Source organism: Erpetoichthys calabaricus, chromosome 1 (genome assembly GCF_900747795.2).
Source record: "Erpetoichthys calabaricus chromosome 1, fErpCal1.3, whole genome shotgun sequence".
Taxonomy (NCBI): Eukaryota; Metazoa; Chordata; class Cladistia; order Polypteriformes; family Polypteridae; genus Erpetoichthys; species Erpetoichthys calabaricus.
The window spans coordinates 70009144-70027073 of NC_041394.2; the positions used below are offsets into that span (position 1 = coordinate 70009144).

The 17930-nt window shown below is 37.0% G+C and overlaps 1 protein-coding gene across 18 annotated transcripts in view; it reads right to left on the reverse strand.

The window, feature by feature from the left end:
- Nucleotides 1-17930, reverse strand: part of brd2a (bromodomain containing 2a) — a 185754-nt gene that overhangs the window by 34281 nt on the left and 133543 nt on the right. For 4 of the 18 annotated variants that reach the window (XM_051932917.1, XM_051932960.1, XM_051932903.1 and 1 more), the window contains exon 2: nucleotides 14323-14626. The exons of 8 other annotated variants lie outside the window; for them this stretch is intronic. In XM_051932917.1, coding sequence (XP_051788877.1) covers nucleotides 14323-14580 — 258 coding nt within the window. In that variant the 5' untranslated portion in view covers nucleotides 14581-14626. Of the gene's footprint in view, nucleotides 1-13043; nucleotides 13222-14322; nucleotides 14627-17027; nucleotides 17245-17930 lie in introns of those variants that run through there. 6 more of the 18 variants (XM_051932904.1, XM_051932900.1, XM_051932906.1 and 3 more) reach the window with 6 other exon arrangements.

Below are 17930 nucleotides of genomic sequence, written 5' to 3' on the forward strand. Positions count from 1 at the left end.
ATTTCTATTCCTTGAAATTCAGATGAATGAGGGAGCTCAGATTGTCTGCAAGAATTACTTGAAAAGGACAGCACAGCACTCGTGTGAATGAACGGCAGAACCAAGCCCATTAAAGGCAGACTATGTAAACTACAAAACATTAACAGCTTCAATGCACAAGTCAGTCATTTTACAGAACATTGATGAGAATGTCCACTCATTCCATATGATCAGACATTTTGAAGAGTGCAAACTCCTTTGGTATGAGGAATACTATAGCACTGCAATCAAAGAAAGCTATAATTTCTGTTGCAAACTGCTCTATATATGTTTGCATTCAAATGTTTGATATATTCTAGTCTGAAATATGTTCTATCATTTTCTGTTGCTTCCAAATTTGCTTGAGATTGCTACCGAATACTTGGTGTGTTTCAAGTATGACATTCACAAACTAATACATTCAAATGGCATTCACATTAAAAAAATGCATATAATGCCATTCACCACTGTAATGTACTTGGGCATGGGTGTCTCGTAGTCTCCCTCACTTTAACAGCTGATGGATTTCCTTTTTCACTTTCTTGTATACCAAGTATAGGGAAAGTATTGTAATCATCCAAAAATCTGATAAAGATTTTGATGAATCTCTACATTTTAGACCACCGAGTGCAAAAATAACATTTTTAGAATTTTTGTGTATGCGTGTGTACGTAAAAGACAGTAACACAAAAAAAAAAAAAAGTGCTCACTAGCTAGGACAACGTGTACAGTCATAGCCAAAAACACTGGTACCTCGGCCTGGATCTCAGAAAATGCACTTCTTCCAGAAAACTGTTGCAATTAATAATGTTTTAATATTCACGTTTTACTTCTTTTGTTTACATTAGCTGTGCAGTCAGTACCCTGTCAGAACAATGAGCGACACTGGCAGTGCAGTTTAACTTGTAACTATTTCCTGTTGGCTTCAAAAGTATAGGATATTGGTTTTAAATCATTCTACTGTTTAAGAGATATGAGTTGCCCATCTCCAGCAATGTAATTTTTTGTTATAACTTATTTAACAAAGTCAAAAATAAGTCAGCATTTCAAATTGAAACAACATGAGAAGATACTTTATGCCAAATATGCCTTGCAGGTATAATCAGGATGTTAATGAATAACTACCTCAATTTAAGACAAAACTTTTTAAAAATAGATGTGGATGTCTACAACTCATTTCACTGTAATACTGAGGTCTTAAAGAACCCAAAAGCCAAATTATTTGGTTTTAATTCAAGTTGGACTGCTAACTTCAAGTTAAGTTAGGCTTCTGGATCCTAAGTTATTGTAACTAAATTTTGGACAAAATTACCATATTATTAATCTAGCAACTAGATTAATCTTTTACAACAGTGTTTCCCAACATTTTTTCTATGGCAGCACACATTTAGTAACCAAAATCATCCCATGGTACACTATTTTACCAACCACGCACACACACACATTATATCTCATGCACACACTCAACTGTCTGAAATAACAGGACTACCAAAGAACCTAGTTAAGATAAAAAAAAAGGCAGCTCCAAGATCAGCATTCTCCGATATACCACTTAGGAGCACTTTGGTGGCATTTCCCTTGTTGCCTCATCCCTTTTGTCCAACCCCCTCTGCCTCAGAGGCAACTCACATTTCCACTAAACAGGCTCCAGTGAGACTCACTTCCGACCACACACCTGACCAAATGGGACTCTTGCAGCCAAGATATGCATCCAAAGTGTTCTAGGTGCCATGTCTACAATTCAGTGATTGCGGAGCTGCTTTTTATGACAGCTTCTCTGGGTAATCCTGTCCTCCATAGGCAGGTCTTGAGGTACTTGTCCCTCTCAGGCTCGGACCCAGGTGGGCTACACTATTATTTCTGCAGCACACCAGGGTCTCTCTCATGGCACAGAAAAAACACTTTTACAAATTCATTTGTGGCAGCTCTAACATTTAATTTGAAATGCCAGTTTTCCTTTTAATCTTCCAATTTACGATTACGGATGTAAAGGTATACCAAAAATATTTCCCATTCGTGCCAAGAATAGTGTGTAAAAATGCATACCAGGATGCAAAATTATGAGGTCTTCAAAGATCATAGCATGCCAAGTGTGTATGGTGATAGAAATGTACCATATAGAATTTTGACAAAAATGTTCAAACTCGCAATGAACTATGAATTAAACAATACATAAAATAGAAGCTTGGACTCCAGATATGTAATACAAATTCCAAACCTGAACTGCCAAGTTCACCTCTCAAATGGAATGTCATTAAATTAAACACTGGATAAGCAACCAGCACTCAGGACAGTTAGAATTTTCAACTTTTTCAAACAAAGCCTATATGACCTCTTGGCCAACTTTCCATATTGATCTATAGAATATCAGACTAACGTTCACTGTAAAACTCTTGTACAAAAATATTTGCATCATTTAAAATGACTTGTGTATGGATATAACTAAGAAATGTAAATTTAAAAATGTGCATTTGTAATATTAGCTTGGAGAAGAACATTATACAAGTACCTGTCATTGGTGGCGTCAGAATCGTATAAACAGCAGTTATTCGGTGGATTTCACTAGTCATTTTTAGCTATGACAGTTTTCCTTTCTACAACAGAGAGTGAAGACCAAAACCTAATCACTTTTCAATGACTGAAGTCTATAAATTTCACCAACTGCAACTGACCATCAGTCACAGATGTCCCACTATCTGTCTTTCAAAGAAACGTGTGGTATGTTTTAAGTGCATTTCCTTGACGTTTGAAAGATACAGCTTTAAAAAAAACAAAAAACACACATACATGTTATCTTTACAGATTAAAGGTGGTTTGAATTTCAGCATTTAACGCCGATGACCTAAAACTCCAGTGCATATATTATTTCTCGTTTGTAACAGTATGTTGGGATCAGAGGTTTTGCACTTGATTGGTTTATATCTTATCTACTTGGTGGGGCATTCTCTGCGAGTCTCTAGTTCTGTACCTCTTACCTGTGGTGTACTGAAAGGGTCTATTCTTGGACCCATTCTTTTAAATTATTACCGCTGTGTCAAATTTTTAGGAAGCATAACATTTTATTTCATCCATTTGCAGATGATACATACATTTTCTTTCAAGCAGGGGACTGACCCACCACTTTAGATGATAAAGCTTGGCTAGCGTTACATTTCCACACACTGAATGAAGAATGATAGGGTCTTTAGTACACTGCTTGGTTTTCTTTCAATTTACATTTTATTAAAAACCTGGGTGTTTTAATTTTAAGAAGCAAGTAAATGCCGCTGTTTGCAAGAGTTTTTTTTTTTTTTTTTTTTAAATCACCGACTATCTTTGGCTAAGGTTAAACCCTTTTTATCCCACAGTAATTTGGAGATGGTCATTTACACTTTTATATCCTTAAGACTCCATTACTGCAACTCCCTTTCTCAATTGCAGCTTGTAAAGAATGCTGCCGCTCGGTTTCTCACTGGTGCACATTTTGCCAGTATTTGCTGCCCTGCACTGGCTTCCCATTTGCGATTATATCGATTTAAAAATTTTAATGTTAGTTTTTTAGGTACTTAATGGATGTGCTCCTTCCTACATGGTTAATCTTTTAATAGCTTATATGCCCACCCACACCCTTAGATCTGTCAACCATCTTTTGCGTGCAACTCTGAGCACTAGGTTAAAATGGAAATGTAGTATCTTTTGCCAGTGTTGCTCTGAAATTATGGAACAGCTTACCTCTTAAAACAAAACCATCATCTGTGTTTAACAGTAGGCTAAAAACTCATTTAAAAAACTGGCAGTTGTGTTAAATTTATATAGCACATTTTAAAACTCGACAAAGACGGGTAAGTATTCACTCACTAAATTTAGTATTTGCACAAAAAAAAAAAAAGAGTCTTAAAATAAAAATACATACTGAATAGTAACATTTAGGTGTGTGTCAAATCAGTGTAAACTATAAAAACAATTCTGGAATTTGTGTGTCGATCAAAGCACAGTAGGCTAGATGTTTATCCACACCACTGGGCGGGAAAAATAGCTGCCCTATTTTACAAAGACATTGCTTGCTTGCTGGCAGTTGTCAATGCAGTGACAAATTAAGCAAACAAAAAGTATGCAGTCAATGTTACCAACCAAGCAGAGGATTACAGTCTATACGTAAAAAAACTTATTGGTACTGATGCTTTAACACGTGCAGTGAAGTGTCCCAGAGAATAATCCTGTCACACACTGATCACAAATTCAGGTTGGATTGTAGCCTGGTCAGTATCTGAATGGAGTTTACATGTTCTAACTATGTATCTGGACAGAGTGTGCATAACTGCTGATATGGTTCTATAGATGGATATTAAGGATACTTTTTTTATGGCAGATACCAATTACTGATTTTCATGTTATTTGATTATCTGATTTTGATACATTACAATTTTCTCTTTATCCCTTTTACTCCAAGCTCCTACATAAGATGCATAGATGCCTTATGTCCTATATTAAAGTGTGTTATTATAATTAAACTACAGACCACAGGTGTCAACATTCATTTGTTTTTATTAACAAAATAAAAATTCTGAAGGCTTATTGTTCAGGGACTACAAAATACCAAAACTTTATTAAAATACATATTTTAATATGTACAAAAATATTTATCCATAATACAAGTCGTATAAAAAATAAAATGCTTCTCATAATTACAAGCCTTATTATGGTTTCTTTTTTCTGTAACATACCTATCTGAAACAAGGCTTACTGAACAGAGTAGTTTTCACCATTTCTCCAACTAGGAAATTACGTATATATTCACAATTGATACTGGCAATTAAACACTGCTTTAAATGTAAATACACATGCACTTCTAGGTTTTAATCATTTAAAATCATTAATTGCACCATAAAATATACATTCACTGTATTTATACAGGTTGTGTTTTTCCTTCAGTGTATCATATCAGCTAGACATTTATAATACTTGGTGTTAACTATAAAATATGTACAACCATTTGAAGGATGTAGTACTTGTTACTTAACAAATCCTGTGCTGCAACACATACAGCAACAAATAAACCGATCTTTCACACAAACAAAAAAAAAGCCTCTTTGTAAACTAAGCAGCAATTTCAAATTTGTCTTCGTCTCCCCCCCCCCCCCCCCCCCCAATTAAAAGCACAAGTTTCTTCATTTTAAAACACACTGTCCAAAATCAAGTGGTGTCCGTTTTAATTTAAAGGACAAAATAAAGGTCTGCATTCCTTAAAGTAGCCTTTCTTGCCATTTGTCCTTTGGCACAGGACGACTTCTATTACTTTATTATTTTTTTTTTTTTAGTTTATTACTCCATTTTCTGTAACAAAAAGGCTAATATAGCAATCACCTCTTGTTCACTGATGAAACAAGCCTCCACTCTCTGCTGTTCATTTACACCGCAGGAAGTTTGCTGCAAAAGAAGAAAAAAAAAGTGCTGGCTCACTAGCTAAAAGCAGGAGCTGAAAAATATCGGTTTTGGTGTTCTGCCTTTTTACCGATCACTTTTATTAGTGAAAATCGGCCAACTTCCGATCAGAGGCTGGTCGATTTGAGCGTAATATTAGAAGTGTGCAATTAAGCACTTATTAAAATTACATCCACCCAGTTTAGGCTCACGGGTATCTCCACATGGGTTTGTATATTGCCTAAGAATGGAATGATCTAAGGTGTTGCTGTAGCAAATTTTTAGCATTTGACATAAATAATGCTTGTAGAAGGGCACTATACACAAGGAAAAAAAAAAAAAACCCATGCATCTTTCGTTATACTTCAAGTAGTGATTTCAGCAGTATTTCAAAAATAGAAATTCCTGGGAGAAAAAAATAAAGTGGAAATGGCCAAAATTATACATACAGGTAAAATTACGTTACAACAAATATCTTTACAACAAAATTTTCATTGCAACCAAGTATTTTTATAGTCCTGACAGCTTCCCCATATGTCACGAGTCTATAAAAATCTTGTTACTACGAAATACATTCAGCAGATACTTTCATTACAACAGGAGTGCCCGACAGACCTTGAAATGCCTGAATGAATTGTTCACAGAGTTATTTCAGTGGTCGCAGCTCAGTTGTGTGTAACGATCCCCAAACAGAAACATTGTAAATTTTACTTTCTTTCTTTGAACTTTCCTCGTACCGTTTTCTGTGGTTTTCAGTGATACCTTTTGCTTATTGCTCATCAACATGTAGAAAAACACCCATTGGAATTTAACTCATTGTCACCCTCCTATAGAAATGGCAGACAAAAAAATGACAAAAGTTCACAGAGCAAAAAAGAACAAAAACACTTTACATTTGTGCGGCTTTCGGAAAAATCTCGGGTTGCAAATGTATGCGAACTGCTGCATTTGAAGACGTCAAAAGTTTCTAAACTCTCTTGGAACCTCCCTCAACTGGACAACACCCCAAAGAGCGTTCCGAAGTGCGATCACCGCATCTGTAGAAGACTGTTTATCCATTGCCGGGGCAACAGCATGCTCATAGCTCTGCTGCGGCTCGCCACCAAAGCAAACAGAAAAGATCTCGATGGGTGATGCAAGGAACATTGTAAATGCAGGGAACAGTATTACTTGGCCACTAACATGGCCACGACCTTACCCGACTGCTGTGTCTGTTTATAGGAGACTGTCAGACCCCGCTACAATAAATAACCCTGCTGTTCCTGTTTCAAGCTAAATAAAGGTGGTTTTGCTAAAGTACTGAGATTCAGCCTCGTGTTTTGGGACTTATAGTGCGACCGCAATCTTTTAGGAGTTGTTTCTGTGGCACTACACTGTGAGCCTGATGTTGCCCAGCTCCAGCAGCTGACAATCTTCCACAGATGCGGCAATCACGCTTCGGGACGCACTTCGGTGTGTCGCCCTGTTGGATGGGGAGGGGGGTGAGTCTCAAAAAGTTCAGAAACCTCACAATATGAAGAGGAAGAAAGGGATGATTCGGCTTCTGATTGATAACACTGCTGCCCACAACATGCTTCTACAGTTAATGTTCGCGTTGAACTCCTCCCACCAAATTGCACGGCAGTGCTTCAGCCATTGGATTTGGGCATCATTCGCACCCTGAAAATGTATTGCAAGGAAATACCGAGAAAAATTCACATCAGCTTAACTTGTAGACAGGAGGAGATGAAAACTGACACGAAAGAAGCTATTGAAATGATTGCAAACGCCTAGACGCAAGTTAAAGAAAGCACTAAAGCGACAAATACAGAATCTAACTACTACGAAATTTTCATTACAACAAAATATTTTTTAGGCTCCTGGCAGTTTGTTTTAACTAAAATGTACCTGTATTCATAATCAGGAAATATCAAAAATAAATAAAACAGTATGTGTACAGTGTGAAAGGGGAAATTTAAACAAAAATGAAACAAACTATTTCATTAAATTAACCTGCAATAAAACTAACAAAATGACGAAGCATCCTAACTGTTTAACTCTTGCAATTTTTGATTATACTAGAAGCCTTTAATTTTCGCATTATCATGAGAACACTTTACAGATGGCAAATTTTATGAAACAAAATATAATAACTATAAGGAACTGTTTTTAGACTTACAGAATTGGTGTCCATTTTGGACATTTTTGGTGTGATAAACAAAAAAGTGACAAAGGCTAGTTTAATTGCATAAAAGTTAAACTAAACCAGAAAAACGAAACTAGAAAATCGTACACCTATAAAAACACTGACAAGATTAGCAGCAAAGGAGGCCACCAGTAGTAATGCTGCATTCCATTTAAAGTGGAAGTCTGAATTTCCAAGTTCTTAGCTGGAATTTTTAACTGGAACACCCTGTTAAAGGTTAGATATCCAAATATAAAACTCTGGGTTGGTTTGTCTGTGAAGTCCAGATTTGCCGGACCTCAGATCATGACGTTAATCCAAAATGGCAATGTACAACGTATTGAAAAGTTTTAACATCAACGGTTTATTAGCAACTCTGTATTTGTCTCTCATTAAATCAGTCGTGCACACAATGCTGTCCAACTTCCACCCATGTATATATCTTGCTATGTTTGAACATGTAAAATACAACAATGCATCGTTGTCAACTAATTTTTATTCTGATGGAGCAAACACAACAAACACGTCCATATTTATTTTCTGAATGTTTTACTGGAACATGGTTAAGTGTGATGTCATCCCCAGCTCTGACATCTGTAGCAAATGGAATGCAGCATTAGATATAACATTCTAAAATTAAGAGGTTAGGATTGTTCATTTTCATCTTATTGCAAGTCTAAGGCCAGGTTTGCACTGCACTCTGTGCGCTCCAGCGGACGCTACTGCTACGCATGTGTTATATGGTTCATCATACTTGCAAACGTATTTTAACGTAAATCTGGAAGATTCCACCAGGTGGAAGTGCAAGAGGAGCATCAGCTCATCACAAGATGAATACAAGCACTCACATTTGCTTGCGTCACTTTAGCATTACCAAATCCCCAAACCTGCATATCTTTGGAAGGAAACTGGAGCACACTGTGGAAACCCACCAGGAAAACATGCAAACTCCAGGGAAGGAACACCACGGACATGACTCCCTGCAAGACAGCAGTTCTACTGCTCCGCCACTGTGCCGCCCCAGATGTGCAATTAACAGTATTCAGTATTTAAATAAGTTAACCATTTATCTGTAAAAAATACATACATTAATGCATTTCATTATGAAAGTGATAAAGTATAAATCTAAGGATTATAAATGTGTAGAGAACTGGAATACCATACATTCACTGTGTTCTGTGTGGCAATTGCTGCTGCTGTCAATGCAGCAGGAAGCTCCAAAAGCATGTAGCTATTAACTGGGTCGGTTTTAAAATGACGTTTACGATGGTTTACTTCGATGAATGAATGGAGATTAAAGTGGACATTGAGATTTATGCCACAATTTCCATTTTAATCATGAAATGCACCTTTTCACTGTGTCCCTGACATTGCTGTTGTGTAGGTGCAAAAAGGATGGCAGAGAAGATGGTAAGTAAGATCTTTAAAATGTGTTGTGTGTTTAGGAAGGTGAATATGCAACACTTGAATATAAAAGCACCACGAATGTATTTGAATGTTAACATTTTGCTTCACCACAACGAACCATTCATCAAACATCGAAACATGCACATCGATCCTATAGAATCCACAAAGCGGCTTTCTGTCAAATGGAGATACTAAGCAGAGTCTTGGACATCATGTTCCGACTTGATCACACTGAGTCCCCAAACTTTTTGATGGTGCTGCAACTTGCGCAGGTGTCACGTTAATTTGAGGATGTGCTCAAGAGGGCACATCAAATGAACACTGAGAACACGTGGCAGCCATGATGCATAAGCATACTGAGTGTGAAGTATAAATGGCCCTAATGCAACCCATTTAAGGACACTTTGAAACAGAATGCACAAATTCAGGTGGGCTCAGAAATTGAAATGACACCCAGTTCTCTGGTTATCCTGTCCTCCGAGAATGCCAATCTCCAGGCATGAACGTCAATGTACTAGACAGACCTTTACCACATTACATTTATGTAAGGCTTACTAGGAAAGGTTTATATTGTTTAATATGGAAATTCAGACTGCAGGGAATAGTATGAAGAAACAGCAACATATCCAAGATAAACGGATATCAGGATTTCCTAAAAAAGCCTCTTCCATTACAAACCATCTTAAACGAAAAGTTAAAACTTCAAAAATACTCAAGGCTACCTTATAATCACCGGTGCAATGTACACTTATTTTTCTCTCTCCAGATTCAACAATAGGTACAAACTAGGTCAAGACTGTTATCATATGAAACAATCAATGGTGAGGACATTTGCAATTTACAAATCAAAGCCTCAACACTCAACACAGCCATTTTGCCCATCTCAAATGGAGAGTCCCTGCATGTGCTATTCAAATTCAGAGCGTGGTGCATCTCAAATTTGAAAACACTTGACATATTTTCCTACCCTTTATGCACCATTAGCAATTTTGACAAGTCATTTTTTTTTTGTCATTAACTTTGCCTTTTACTGATACAAGATATACTCTGTTGTGTTATGGAAGTACTGCACTTTGACATTTATGTAATTATATAAAAGTTACACCTGCCAAGTAAAGCTGAAAAACCCCTAAAATACTGTAACTGATACAACAATGTTCAATTTAGCAAATCTTTGATTGTGAATGCAAAAATTGGGTCAAAACAACAGTTAAGCTTAATATAGACAATGACTAAACCATTTCCCTTATTATTAGTCCATTAATTGCTCAGCAAACATTAAAACTGTCCTGAAAGTCTCTTGTTCAAGGTTGTGACTGCCTAGAAATAGTGTAGACAAAGTATTTGATCCACTGCCCATCACATCAAGAAAAAAAAAGCACACCGTAAAGCTTCATTCCTTTCAAATGTGTCCATGTGCCTTGTTAAAAAACTGGAGGAACCTTCAACAAGCCAAGGGAGCAGTGTGCTATGAGCAATATTTAAAAATAAAACCTGAAGAATCAAACATCTGAAGAAATATGCTGCAATATCAGCTTCTCCTCATCTACAACTTTATGTATCAAATACAAGTTTGTGCTATTGGACTCAGTGGTTTTCACCAGACTGGGACAATACTTTAACTAAAAACATTCCTAAACTTGCAGAAGTAACTATTAGGTTACATAGGCTCCATTCAACATGTGGACAAAAAATTGTAGCCATTAAAAATACTACATTCTAACAGAACACTAAGGCCTGACTTTCATTTGTAACAGTGCGAGGACTGATTGGCACAGATGAGTAACTTTATATATTAAAAAAAAAAAACAAAACACCCTGCTCATAAAAATGTGATGGTATTCACTAATTTGTGTAATACTAAAGATATTTCATGAACTCTTTAAAGCTAAATCTGAAATACTCAGATTTCAGACCAGAGGCCTGCTTTTATACAACTTTGCTTTGATAAGAAACATGAAAATATGCATAAGCCAAAAAGTGCACATTATTCACATTCAAATTCAGAATGTATTTATTCTTCAACAGCTTGTCCCTTGTGAAGCGTAGAGTGGCCTGAAGCAATGACATAATGGATGATCTAGGCAGAGGAGTGGCCCTGCAAGGAAATTACACACAATTGATGGGTATCCTGTGAAGCATTACACATCGTTAACCAATACAACAAAGTTAACGAGCTTGTCCTCCTTGAAGAGGGATGATAACACCAGCACCTCTCCTCTGCGTTTTGGAGGTCAGGGAAATGCACGAGGTTGGCCAAGATATTCCTGACCTGTCAGCCAGTTCCCTGATAAGTGTCAACAGGTAGCAGATATAGACTGATGAAAAACAAAACCGTTCAGGGCAAATACACAATAATGGTCTCCTTTTAAAGGGGAACTCAGTCTATATATCCCATTAAATATTTGAAATGGTTTGTCACATCAACATACACAACAGCTTAGTGATACGATTATAGGCACAAGCCATCATTTAGCTGGGTTGCCTGTATGTCTCTTTATCAAAGGTGTCCCCCACAAGATCACATTATCTATATGCAAATATTCCAAAACCCAAACTACTTCTGGTTCCAGACATTTTGGAAATAGGGACACTCAACCTGTATTTGCTGGATTGTTGTTATATTTTGGCTTGCATCAGTATATGAAGGAACCATTACCTAGAGAACACTTACTGAAGAATAATATTTATAGGACAATTCAATTTTCAAAGGCCACAAACCCCTTATATTTTAAAATTTCCAAGATTCTCTAACATCATCAACTTTATACTTTTGTGAAATAAAATAGTACAATCTTCAGTTGAAAAATTTCAAGATAGTGAAGCAGTAAAACACTGAACAACCTGTTCTCTTAAGGTTCCTTACATCACCGATTACTTTGTTTATGCCCATGTAATAATCCAAATTTAGCAACAATAAAGTGGTCTGCCATTTGATTCATGGCATTAAGAGCTGAAATACATGAATATCTGGCCAACTTGGAATGAATATATGGGGCTGCTCATTTCATCACTGTTTGTAGACTAGGCACCTACAGTTAAATGGTTTGGTTGGAGGGACAACCATAGACTTTACCATTACATCCAGAGGATTAATGCAAAGCTTTTTTTTCAAATATACAAATTAGGGCTATGTATCCCACTGCTTTAAAAAGGGATTCACTTCATTATATCTTCTGACTACTGCATTAGTAATTACAACTCACTACCGATTAGTCACATCATTGCACTGTCAACCATTACTGCTCTTCACGGTTCAGGCCTCACAACAGATGTCCTCTTCTCTCTGTAACAATTCCACTAGTTGTCTACTGATATGATATACTATATCAAAATAAAATGTTTACAGGTTAAAGGGAGGTTTTATTACTTAAAATAAGCAAAACAAATTACACTTTCACTTTACACACAACCTATACTGGTTTTGGTTTATGCCAATAAGATAAAACAAGATGATTTTGGTCAATTGATGCGAGTAGTTAGCTCAGTTTAAGCAGGATTAAGCTTATCATCCACAACTGCTTCTCACGGTCGTTCAACATTTCTATCAAAGTCTCTCTGTTATTTATATATAATAAAAAAAAAAACACTACTTTTATACTAACTTACATTAAAATATCACATCACAGAGCATGATTGGAGAGATTTAGAAGCTGCATGACATAATGCCAATTTTTGGAGGACTGTGACCATACTACCACTTGTAGGAGGTGGGTAGTGTAGCGTTGCTGCTTAGTACTCTGTCTTACGACTTACACAGAAAGTTATAGTTTTAAGCTAGGCATGTCTGTGTACTGGTAAAGGTAAGTTGGTGCAAAATATAAAAACTTCTATATCAAGTCTCCCTGTTCCCCGTTTCAAGCCCTTGGCTTTTTAGTTATACTTTTAATTTATTTAACCTAACAAATATGAAGATATAAACCTAACTCAATTTATTTGGTAACTGTCGCGGAAAGAAAATTCAGGACAAATCATTACTCTAGCACACTTTTAACGTTACTAGAATTAGAAAATAAAATTAGCAATAAAGACTGAACAGTAATGAGATATTTACCTACATATTTAATCTGCTGCTTACTGCTGTCCTCAGTCATGTGATGGATGATTTAAGTAGAAAAACAGCTGACTGAGCTTCTACCCAGAACTTGATCAAGCAATTAAACAAGATGGCCATTTTATGCAAAAGCATAAAGATGAGAACGATTCTAGTCTTGTTTTGGCAGATTCCAGATCTGAGGGAGAATGGAATTAGGACCTTAAGAAAGTCTAAAAATTTGAAGTATATGCTTAAATGAAAACAATTAAAACTTTACTTACTGAAAGAACAAAAAAAAAAAAAAACACCTTAGTGCACATAAACTGCAGCACTCAAAAACCAAGATGTGATTAAAAGGGCAACTTGGGAGTTAATGAATACTGATACAAGTATCATACAACCAAAACACTTAAAATGCAGTCAACTGAACCTTTGTTATCTTAAGCTCAAAACAATAATAAAAAAAATGAACTGTGTGTGAAGTGAAAACTTTTAAAACAGTATCACCACATTCTTCATTTTAAGAACCAGAAATTATGGATGCACTGCATTTCAAAAAATAGTCCAACTCATAGTATTACATATTTTGAGGACTGATTTTCATCTTAAAACATTTCAGTATCTAAAATGAATTGTCAATTTAGATCCTGCAAGTGACAACCCCCCCCCCCCCCCCCCCAAAAAAAGGATACCAGCAAAACTGCATGTAAAAAATACAGACAAGTGAATGAATGTGACACAGGCTCTTGAATCATATAGAGCAAGTACAAGTCTGAAAAACAGAATTATGGTACAAATATGCAAATTTTGCTTTTGGTGACATCTACTAAGAGTTTACAGTATTTAACCTGAATTTCACTCATAACTTACAGAAGTGGGGGAATCATCTACAGATTATCAAACATCTGAGGTCAACTTTTCAAGCAGCAACAGACAGAAGGAAATAAACCTTGTCTAATTATAAACGTGGGAATTTCTGCAAGACATTCACCAATCACTAAAGTTAAGATAACATTTTTGACCTATACATTTTATCAACAACTGCAGTTAGCTTACACTACCACTATGTTAGTTTGAATGATTAAGATTTTTTTAAAACAAAGATTAAAATATTCTAGTTATATAAAATTAGAACCCAAACATAAAATACATTACTTCTAATGAAAACATATTCCTGCAACATAAACTCACCTCATGTTCCAAGTCAAACTACAAAATGCATTTTAAGTAGCATGTTAAGAAACCCTTAAACATTACTAATTCAGCTTCCAGTACAACTTCTTTCAACTTTACTTACAGGTAATCCAAGTCGAACAGCATCCACTGGCTCATGAAATGGCCAAGCAAAATGATGTCTCCAGAGTGCCTTCATCAAGACTTTTTGAAGGAACTGTAGTTGATTTGTGAGGCGCCCTGGTCGATTTGGGTTCCGCACCTCAGGCTGAGGAGGCTGTGGAATGGTCTGGGGTGCTGCTATATGGAGCATGGTAGGACTCTCAAAACCTTCATAAAGTTGAGAGGGTTTCCTTATCCTCTTACCGGGACCAGCATCCATGACACCTCCCACACCAAACGTGGCACTACCCACCTCAACAGGTAGTCTGAAAGTCAATACATAAAAAAGTGATTAAGTGAACTTAGAGGAAAAAAAAAAAAAAAATACACAGGACTCCATAACTGAATAACATTTTACAAATGGGCTAAAGAAAGCAATACCTTTACCACAAAATAAAAGCTTTTACCTACAGGGGCACTGCTCACTCAAAACTTTTCTACTAAGGGTAAAATAGTGTTTTCATACTATTCTGCAACACGCGGCTTAATTTCTACTTATTTTAATCTTGGCAACAATGGCTAAATTCAAAAACTTGCCTTTTTTGGCATAGTATATCATCAATAGAAGGCTCTTACATTTTTAGACAAACGCAGCTGCAGAAATTACACATAAAAAGATGGTGAACACAAAGTAAGGAAAAACAACATTCAAACTATCACTGGCTTAGTGATTCTGGACTAAAGTCTAACTACTTAAGACAACCATCCATGCTGTATTACAGTAGCTGTAAATTTATAAGATTGCTTTTGCTGTAGAAAGATGCTATGCAAATGTCAGGCAAAAACGTTTATGGGGCACTTTTAAATACATATCCACCCCCTTTAAAATGAAAATAGTTACCACGCCGTTTATACTTAAATGCATTTCTGTGCAATCTTTGTTTACATCCGTTTGCTGTTATTGTGCAGGATGCAGAAACACCGATTTATTCGAGGACCTAATATTCAAATATCTGACAAACACAAAATTCACAATCATAGTACTATCAAATTACTGCTTGTTACTTAATACTAAATGAAGGGCTCCAATGTCCGAATTTAATCTTAATTGTCAAAAACGATTCCAACACCAGGAACAGGCAAGCCGCGGTAGTCATAGTAACCACACAAAAAGGGGCCGCTTGAGGAAACTAGAAAATATCCACTTTAACCTTTTACACGTGTCAACCATGCAATTTCAATCGTTAGGCTTGATCACCCAAAAATACTTTAATATGGTAAGTCTTGGAAACGAGCTCCTACCGACAATAAACCACTTGCTTACAAGCACCACACGATCTTTAGCGATGTGGCCTTCTAAAACTAGGCAGCATGCAACTTTAACAAGGCATGCACACGTGAATAGAAAAAGAGAGGGTTTACGGAAGATGCAAATCATTTTCATTACCGTTCCGAACTACACCCTAAGGAGTACAACTAGGCCAAAAGATGTTCAGTTTGCATATTCGTGTAAGTAAAAATACAAAAACGTCTGTACATTTTCAACTAAGTTCCTATTCAGTTACGCACAAACAAGACTGCATAGAAACACTACCCTTTCACTCCGAAATATGTAAAATAACCAAAAAGACAAAAGCAAGGGTTTTTTTTTTTTTTTTAAATGGGCTAAGGAAATAAGGGGAGACTAGGTCGCTGGTGTCTACTACAAAACCATTGCAGAAGCGTAGTTGCACAATAAACTTCTGTGCTTTAAGGCCTACGGGGAACGAAGAACACAAACACAGATACGGATATTACAGTAATTCCAAATTTTAAAAAATTAAAATTTTCAAGATTACTGCGTCTCTCTACCATCTCAGCACATGTACAGCCAGAACCAGCATTCTGTAAAATGAGAATCATAAAACGTTGTAACTACTACTGAAGGTAATATCCAACTACTGTAAAGAAGCAATGTACAAGAAGGGAACAAGGCGGGCAACAAAGTACAATTAACAATATGATTAGAACTGAACCTAAATAGATAAAGGTTAAAAGTCTCTGACGTAAATTCTAGCAATCGAGTCAGACACAGCGGTATATCAATGTGCACCGGCTGTCGCGCTGTTAAAATTTAAAACTGTAGTGTCCAACTCTACGCAGAGCCACTGTAATCGTTACTTCGACAGGGGGCCTGTAGAACAAAATGGTCCAATTAACACTTTTGACAATGCTCAAAACAAAAAAAGCTCAAAAATAACGCCTAATCAGGCGAACGACATAGTATGGGGTTTAGACACCTCAGATTTCTACCTCAAGGAAACAGTAACTTACAAGGTAGGGTACTTGGACTGTTAACATACAGTTTAAAAACACTGCCAAATGCATTTCCAATTTCACGTTTGCAGTTATCAAATGCTGTTACAAACCAATCGGCCTGAGAAATTATCAATCCAACGGAAGATGGCGGCATCACGAATACTCCTAGAGCATTCGAATTTCGTTTTATGCAGCAAAGACATGTGTAATCTCAATTTCCAGTGTACAGTTTACAAGAAAATGTTTTCAGAAAATAAACTCTACGAGTGAAAATAACGGTACATTCAGCATGATATTGCTTCCGTTGCCGAAAGTATTTCCAGACTGAGCATCACCAGTTCAACTGCTCAACATTGAAGTGATGTATCGTAAAACTTCAGTAATATCCTCGAAAACCTAATGTACAAAGTCTATAGTCCTGATATATACCTATCAATAAGGGAATTTGCAGCCGATTCCATTCGGATGGATCCGGATTCTCTCACGGTCCACTACCGGAATCCCCTTTCTGTTTCGTCCCTTCGCTCCTCGCCTCCTCCTTGTCTCCGCTTCAGCGAAATGGCGCCTCACTCCCTCCACCCCTCTGTTTATAAACCCACTTTCAGCTTTGATTGGGCGAGGTTGGCCCGCCTGTAGCACTCCGTCGCAAGCTCATAAGCTGGTAAAAAGCGCCATCAAAAAAGCACCGCCTCTTCACTAAGTAGCCGGCCCATTTAACAATCTCCACAAGCTATTAGTCGCCGTAGACCGCCTTTCTTACTTTCGTAGCAGCACTGAACACAATCGCTCGCAAGACGTTTGGTTCCTCTAGCAGTCAATTAACAAGGGCTATCCCACCTCGCACAGACACGCCTCTCTTGTAGCTTAGTCAGAGCCATTACGTTAATTATGCGAAAACGTTCACTTCGATTGGCTGCGAAGTCCCGTGCGCGGATGGCTTGTGCAATTCGTAGACACGTGATTGGTTACTGCCGGCAGTCACGCGAATAGAACGGTTGCTTCAGAACTCCAGTTTCCTAGCGGCGTGGTCATTTTTATCTGCAGTCTGTCCTTTTCTTCGAAGAAAGAAGTCGCCATTTTGGAGTTTCAAGTGGAATGTCCTAAAAATACACTTAATTACACCAAAAACAAACCCAGAGAGAGGGGAAAAAGCAATAACATTTACGAAAGGTTAAAACCTCACACAGTACAGACGCGTGACATAAACCACAGTTGGTTTAACATGTGTAACGTTACAACTGCGACTCTGCCAGCCGAAAACGACTTGCCATCGAATTATCTTTGTCGCTTATTAAAAATCCCTCACATCACAAACTGGTTGATCTGCATTAC